General features: G+C 27.7%; 1 protein-coding gene across 1 annotated transcript in view; it reads right to left on the bottom strand.

Moving 5' to 3' along the window:
- LOC108750111 (acyl-CoA synthetase short-chain family member 3, mitochondrial) overlaps positions 1-8455 on the bottom strand; it is a 25731-nt gene that overhangs the window by 16839 nt on the left and 437 nt on the right. Inside the window, 2 exon segments of the mRNA XM_018489367.1 lie at positions 6393-6520; positions 6522-6607. Of these exon segments, the coding sequence (XP_018344869.1) occupies positions 6393-6520; positions 6522-6607 (214 nt within the window).

Raw genomic sequence — 8455 nt, 5'->3', positions numbered from 1 at the left:
TATATATATATATATGCACATATGCGTATATATATATATATATGTATATATTTACATATATATCAAATAAATATACGTTTCAACTTATGCATCAATTCAGAGGGTCAGTGTTGTTCCATCAAGTCACTGAAAAATCTTACGCGCTTGCACGAAAATCCTTCAATGGTAAAATTTTCCACCAATAATCACAGAGGAAGTACAGTTTGCACCTGTTTTCAGGCATATTTTTGGCGATAAATTTCGTGTAAGAAATCTTGTAAAATTTTATTATTAGTATCATTAGTGTTAAATATGTTATGATTAAAATGCGGAAATTTTAGTTTTTTTTAATTAAGACTATATGTTTCAAGTCATTCAACTTCGAAACATACAATTTCAAATTAACATTAGGTATTTTCTAAAACTTTTTAAGTCTCACTTTGAAGAATAAGAAAAGAATCTTTTTCAGGGTTCAATCTTCACTCTTTAGAATGAGATTTGATTTTAAAAAATTTAGAGAGTATATTCCCGTGACATTCCAATCAAATATTGCATTATTTATTCCGTATCATGCATATATAGGATTTATGTGTTCCATAACGATTAATATTTCATTAATTAATATTTCAGTGAGTGAACGAGGATGAAATTTTGAGCTAAAAGTTCCTTTGCTAATTTTGGTTTAGACTATATTTATTTACCATCTATTTATTGATTTATTGATTTATTTATTTGTTAATGTAGAAAATTAGAATAAAATTTCCATCAGGATAATGCATAGCAAGCGCAAGGAGTTCCATAGCATATTACAATCTTGTATATACCCCGACTGCATGTTGATCTGATTGATCAAATTTTTTAATTGTTAATAACTCGGTAAGTAATAGTGAATCTGTGAGCCAAAATTAGCAAAGAAACTTTTAGTTCAAAATTTCATCCTCGTTCACTCCCTGAAATATTAATTAATTGTTATGGGACACCCTGTATGTCAGCCAATCTTTTTCGATTTATAAAGAAATAAATTTATAAAAATATTCTGCGAAAATAAGAAGGGCATATTACTAATTTTATTCATCGCTGATTGTGCCTGCGTGTTCGTAATTCCTATTTGATCTGCGTGATTTGTAACGGAATAAAGAAGAACAGGTAGAGAGAACGATGTAATGCAGCAACAGGAAAACAGCAGATGCGCCCGATAATTTAATTGAAGTACTAGATAGAGGATCTCCGTTGCCAATGAAATCGGCGCTAATTGAGCGAATAATTATTGAATAAAATCTGGATGTGTAGTAAAAATTGCTCTATTTTTCAAGGCTAGCGCAAACAGCACTTTCAGTACTGAAATTGTTAAATTTAAGTTTTTGCTGAACCATTTAATTATTGCATGAAAAAGAAAACGTCAAAATTGGTGAATCATAAAATTGATAATTACTAAAAATCTCACAAATCTTCCAAGCTTCGAAAACAAGAAATTAAAAGGATTTTTATTTCAGAAATAAAGTATGAAAAGTTAAAAACAACACAGGTTGTATACCATAAATTATAATTTAATATTTGTAATAAAAATTAATTTTGTTAATAACATAAATTGTTTTAACTAATTGCTAAACTTGTGAAAGATTATTTATTCGATATTACCGGTAGAAATCTATACGATCGCAGATTATTATTGTATCTTCGAGATTTTATATCGAAGAATATTTTTACATTTTTCTTAAGGTTGTTCTTTAGTAAAGTACCGAAAATTTGGGGTGTCTCTCATTAGGGCCCACCTAAAATTACAAATATCTGTATAATTTGGGTAAAATATTGCAACTACGTGTATGTCTTAATGAAGTAGTGGAACATCCCTAGTGAAAATTTTTCTTATAATTTTTATATGAATTGGAACATTTTTCAGAAATACTCAGAAATATTCGGAAAGTTTACATCTTCTCTCAGAATTTTTTATACAAGTGAAAATTCTGAAATATTCTCTTCTCATAATAAAAGCTCTCATCTCATAATTTTTAAAAAATATTGAAAAATTTTTTAGATTTTATAACATTTCATTAGAAATTACATTTATAAAAAATCTTATAAATTTTACGATATTTCATAATTAATATATTAAACTTTGAGAAAAGATGTAGAATTTCTGAGAAGTGTTCCAATTCGTATAAAAAATGTGAGAAAGTTACGAAATTATGTATATAGAAATTACAATATATAGAAATTCTGAAAAATTATATAGAAATTCTGAAAAGTTATATGAAAAATTCTGAGAAAAATTTTCACCAGGGACACGACAGTAAATCAAGAGCTGCATCTTCATTGAATAAAAACAGGATGTGATCATGTTTTGTTACGTCCAGATTCCAGAATTCTTTATTTCATGGAGAATGAGAATTAAGAGGGAGGCAAGAAAGGATGTACTTGACACTGTTATCTTATGACTTATCGCTTTATGGATACGTGTCACAAGTCGGAAGCACAAGTCTAGAGCGAATCATCGATGCGGGTAAACGCAAATACTAAGCGCTATTACGCCGACCGAGACAGTGAAACCATAGTCCTTTATTTCGGTCAAGGAACTTAATCCTTTTGACTAGAAATCGGACCCGTACAATGCCGGTTACGTTTGAGCATCTATATTTAAAAGTTCCCTCTTTTTTTATTTGAGGGTTGTGGTATCGAGGTGGATATGGATTTAGGTTCTTACAGGGGAAAATGTTGAATTTGTTTGGAAACGGGGAGATGTGAGTCACTCGAAGTGTTTTACTGCTTCGAGTAATTACGGAAGTAGAAAAAGATGCGAATCACTTGAAGCGTTCTATAGAAGATATCGAGTAATCACAGGAAAAGAACAAGGTGCGAACTACTCAAAGCGTTCTACCGCTTCGAGTAGTCATAAGGAAAGAAAGTATAGATTATAGTGTTTTGAAGTAGAAAGTTAAAAGTCGAGGAAGAAAAAAAAAGAAAAAAGGGAATAATTGTCGAGAAGTTGAGGTAAGAGTGAGCAAAATAAAGAGAATTGAAAATTATAATAGATGGTCGTCGTTAATAGAAAAATTCTAATTACTTACTGTTTCTACGTTTGTAGAAACAACGTCTTTACAAGAGGCGAGGTCAGCATTTTATCTTTGCTGATAATTTACCTTTTTAGAAATTTGGATTTCGATATAGGAGTAACTAATGGAATTTATTTTGGAATGTAGAAAGATTTCTCAAAAATAGGAATGATTAAAGTTGTTTGTTTGTGTGTAACTGAAAAGATAATTAGTTTTATTTATAAGTCATAGAGCCACTAGGCGCGCAAGCCTTCTCGATTGAATATTGATAGTTAATATAATTTTCATATGATGCTTGCAATGTCAACTAATTAATTTGTTTGAAAATCAATATTCGATCGACCGTGTTGTTGACCACCTATTCTAAAGATATCGCAAATTATTTGTAATTGAAGAGAGCAATAGCAAATAGTCTTTCTCCACGAAAGAAAAGAATCGTGGAGCCGTCAGGACGTAACAATTTACTTTTCGAGATTAAATTTATATGCAAGTTTATGCACGTAAATATCTTTCCAGAATGGCCGACAATCTGTTATTTTTTTGTGATCATTAAAATCGTAATTTTTTAAATATTATAATCACGTTTCTGAAAAAAGTCTATGGATTTGTGTGTAGTTAATCAAAGAAATGTATAGTCTTATCTCCGCGAGCCTTATCTATCACTAAGTTCTACGTAAAAAGTTACATTTTCAACATTTTTTTCCTTAATTGTTTCATCGTTAATCTACCGTAGAATTTTGTACGTCAATATCGAAACTTCAACTTCATAAAAAAATTAGACATTTTTATAGTAACTTGATATTTACTAAAGAACAAGCTCAAATACTTTTTTACTTTTTATCCTTTTTTTTTCTTTAAAAATATGATAATTGATAGTAATCAAGAACTATTACGTTGGCCGAAGACTGAATAATTCTCAACTAAACTACTTGATAATTGATCTGATTATGGAATATTATGATAATTATATCTCGCGCGCTTATTTTATAAGTTTCTTACCTTGTTTTGCATAGATTCTAATACGTAATAGCAAATACGTAATACGTAATAGCAAATTTAATTGCACTATAGTCCAGTTCCACAACTCACTCTTAACTTTAACTCTTAACTGAGGTTCAACTTTTTCATTTTCTCTTTCCAATTCTAGAATTGGAAAGAAATGAAAAACAAATTAAATCTCGGTTAGAGTTAACCGTGAAACTTGTGGAATTATGAATGCGTCAATTGAATTTGCTATAAATAATAATCTTCGTTTCTAGTTGTTATGTTGTTCAGTGTAGTTTATAGTATTGTATAATGCAAAACATCGAAGCATTAATCGAAACCCATTCTATATAAAATCCTGGGACACGTACACGTCTGGAAGAACGTCTGAATTATGCATACAAAGGCATTTTCATAAACTTAATTAGACTGTCAAAAAGTATTAAAAATGATTGAACCACGTAAGACGGATAATTTGATTTAGCAAGACAGTCAATCTTTTATAAATTGTCTCAGCAAAAGAAAATGTCTACATTTTACCAGAAAAATATTATAGAATATATATATTATACAAATATATTATGTAATGCATATAACGCAATGTTACACGATGTGACAAAATTGTAGGCAAAATTAATTTAAATGGAGTTTTGGTCAGATGCGAAAATTATTTATACTTTAGAGAAATGAAACACAAGAGTTCGCAAAACTGTAGCAGTTGAAATATTCTTCAAAGAAATCATTTTTTTTAAATGGAAAGATTGAAAAAAATCGATAAAAAGACTGTGCATTGTTATATAATAAATAGCAATGGAAAATATGCATATAATCATATAATCATCAGTAGAAATATGCATTTGTTTTTTGTTTTATTATTTTTATTCATATTTATCGACATATGTAACTGTGACCTGATATGTTACATGAAATTTGCATACGACACGTAGGAGAAAAAAAAACATATATTTATTGCATCTGGAACTCGAATATATCAATCAATACGAATTGTATAAAATATTCTTATGGAGAAAAAAGAAGAAAAAAACATGTCATTTTATCTATGCCTTAGACTAGTATCGGCCGCTAATTGAATTTATCTAAACAGTGAACAAGAATAGCTTCAAGAATAAATTAAGATAAAATGAAAGAAATATATGCCAATAAGTGCCAGCGTGAACGTCATTGCGTGATAATAATTTATTAAGTTACAGAATAAGTAACTGCGTTTCACATATTTTTCGATACACATCTTTACCGTTTATTACGTTTTTCTTTACTTCTGTCTTCTACTATTTTATTTTATATCATAATATTATATATATTTTACATTATATTTTATGTTATTTTACATGCGGTATTACTATAAATCTGTCTTCTGACTGTACTTTTGACTAAGTTCTACATAACATTAATGTTTATCTTTACTTACTTTGGAACGTATACTTTACTTACTTCTTTTTACACAACTTTCTTTTTCGACATATTTATTTTTTGACTTTTAATTTGATATAGACGTATATTTGTTTAATCTGTGTTTTTTTTGTTCCGCATTTCGATACACTTTACTAGTTTTATTGTGATTTTATCTGAGATGGTTGCTTTTGTCTACAAATCGATTGCCTACAGTATCGTTTGCCTACATTACTTTTGCCGACAATTCGTTTACACACAAAAATTATTGCCTACATGCATTTTTGCACACAAATAAAAATTTTAGAAACGTCGATAAAAGTGATGTAGGCAAACAATACTGTAGGCAATCAATTTGTAGGCAAATGGAATCCCCCCGTTTTATCTTACTAATGTTTTTACTATTTAAATAATGTTATACAATATGCACTGAAGAGAATAAAATTGTGAACGTGTTTTATGTATGTACTGCGAATAATAGACTATATATATATATAAATATTATAATGTTTATATTATAATATTATAATATTAAGACAAATATTATAATATTGTGCACACCAATATCTGCATTAATTCTTATATTGTCTTATCTTCCCTTTGATTTATTTAAATTTATCTATTAATAAATCCATTAAATTAACTTTTTATCCATTGATTTCGTCGAAAATGATTTTATATTAGAATGAAATGCAGATCTTGTACCCTGTAATTCTGAAAAAATTCTCAGAACTTTATGAGAAAAAAAACAATTTTTATCTCTTGCTGTTTTTCTATAAAATTGATAGATTTAAAGAAAAAATTATTAAAAACCAATGTCTGCTCTATACCTGCCTAAACTAAACTGAGTCGAAAAGTTTTCTACCATTTTACAATTTTTGTAATAGTTAACAAGATATTTTTACTAAATATCGCTAAATATTGGTTTCCAATAATTTTATATGTGTATATATATAGGAGCATATATACCGTTGCTATCTCCTTTTCGTAATATTCTCGGACGTACGATGCATGACTCTAGGCATGTTTTTCTTGAACTTTCAGGCTCGGCGTCCAAAAAATCAGGATTCATCCGATGCAACATTTTAAGACTGTTGAGGAATGTCCAAACACGATTTATAGTCTGTAATAGTAGTAACGTCTCTGTGTCCACGGAGTGGGATCCATCCACAGTACGACAACAACTATATACGTTTTAAATACGTTTATATGTAGAATTAAATAAGAATTATTAACTCATACGCATTTATAAATATTAATGTTCTGGCTTCTGGTTAAAGTGCGAATAATGGAAAAACTACGTGCTGCATAGATACATAAAAATGATATAAGCAATTTGTATTGCAAAGCTTAAATTTATGAAATCATCCGACAAGAATATAAAAATAGAGTAACTGTCTCTATTAATGTGCCTTTTTTACTCAATTTGCTTATTACTGAATGAATTATTAAATATTATAGTTTTAATTTTATCTGGTTACAACATAGGTTTTTCAACTACTTCTTTTTCTTATAATATTTCTTTAATCTAAAAAATGTTAATACTTTATAATGTTTTTGACAACAATAGAAAACAATAGAAATGTTTTTGTCCCTATTATTAAATTCTTTAAGTGACGATGGCTCTATTAATGTACCCTCCAATGTGTGTGCCTATCCACATTTAACTCATTTTAACATATAATTACTGAAACAGATAATAAATTTAAGCTAATTGTTTATGTTAATAATACATAAATCATTATTTCAATTATATTTATTTCAAAGTACATTCATAACACAACGTTCTCAGCTCCAATACAGGGCACATTAATAGGGACAAGCTTAAAATCTTGCGGTATTACTGGATTCACATAAATTTCTCATATCTTTCGAAAAATATTTAAAATAATACTAATTTTAATACTTAAAAAAATAAAAATATTCGATATCGTGTGTGTATGCATTAATAATTTAACTTAACGAAAAAAAATATATTTTCTTATTTATTTGTGTTAGTTTTTTTTATGATTTATCGAAATACAAAAGTACACTAATAGAGGCAGGCACAGTAATTGTTACCCTAGTTATAACTCATCAAATGCAACCTTTGCCATAATCATTATCATCATTGATTTATCAAATGATAATATTAAGATACAAATTAAATTAATAAAATATGTAAAATTTATATTATTATAATGCTCAAATAGTATGATACTTTATATTTTTATTATTAAAAATAATGAAATTTTTATTATTATTGAAAATAGAATTATTTAAAAAAATGCATTATGTTATGACCTATGTTGCACTATTATATTATATTTCTACACTATACAATATTTTTTTCTGTCTCACATAGATTTTACCCGTCTTTAGAATTTCTTTAGAAGAGAATTTTTTTTAATTTATCCTGAAAATATGGTAGTTATTGTACAATACAATATTTTAAAGATTTTTAATGCACTTCAGTAAAATTGATCAAATTTATTTTATACTATATTGTAGTTTTATTAATGAATAAGAAAAATTTACATTAAAAAATTCTTTGAAATACAATGTTGTCCCACGATTATCATATTTACAGGGTAAATTCTAAGAAAAAAATTTTCTCCGTGTATACATATATATATATTAAAAGACACAGTGGTGGCTCGCGCCAAATGAGCGCGCAGCGCGAGATCGCCTTATGGTTTTTATGTAAGTTATTTATATTTTGTTAGAAAATCATTTTAAGCCTCTACTTTTTTTACTGATATTTTACGGAGATATATAGATTTAAATAAAAATCCGTGAAATCTAAACATTTTTTACAAAAACTTTGCAAAATCCTTTTTTATTTGACGTGAATTAAAAACCACATATAAAATGCAGATTATAGTTTTAGAAAGAATGTATCTTTATCTTTTATTCGTGTTGTACTTGTTAATTATTATATATTTTTTTTCACCAAGTTATTAAATATTGAAGCAAAAAACGTCTTTTATATATGCACTACATAAAAGAATTGTTTATTATATGTATATACTGTACACATACACACGCGCGCG

The sequence above is a fragment of the Trachymyrmex septentrionalis genome, unplaced genomic scaffold (genome assembly GCF_001594115.1).
Source record: "Trachymyrmex septentrionalis isolate Tsep2-gDNA-1 unplaced genomic scaffold, Tsep1.0 scaffold32, whole genome shotgun sequence".
Lineage (NCBI taxonomy): Eukaryota > Metazoa > Arthropoda > Insecta > Hymenoptera > Formicidae > Trachymyrmex > Trachymyrmex septentrionalis.
The sequence above is the reverse complement of the archived record's forward strand: the minus strand, read 5'-3'. Positions and strand labels throughout refer to the sequence as shown.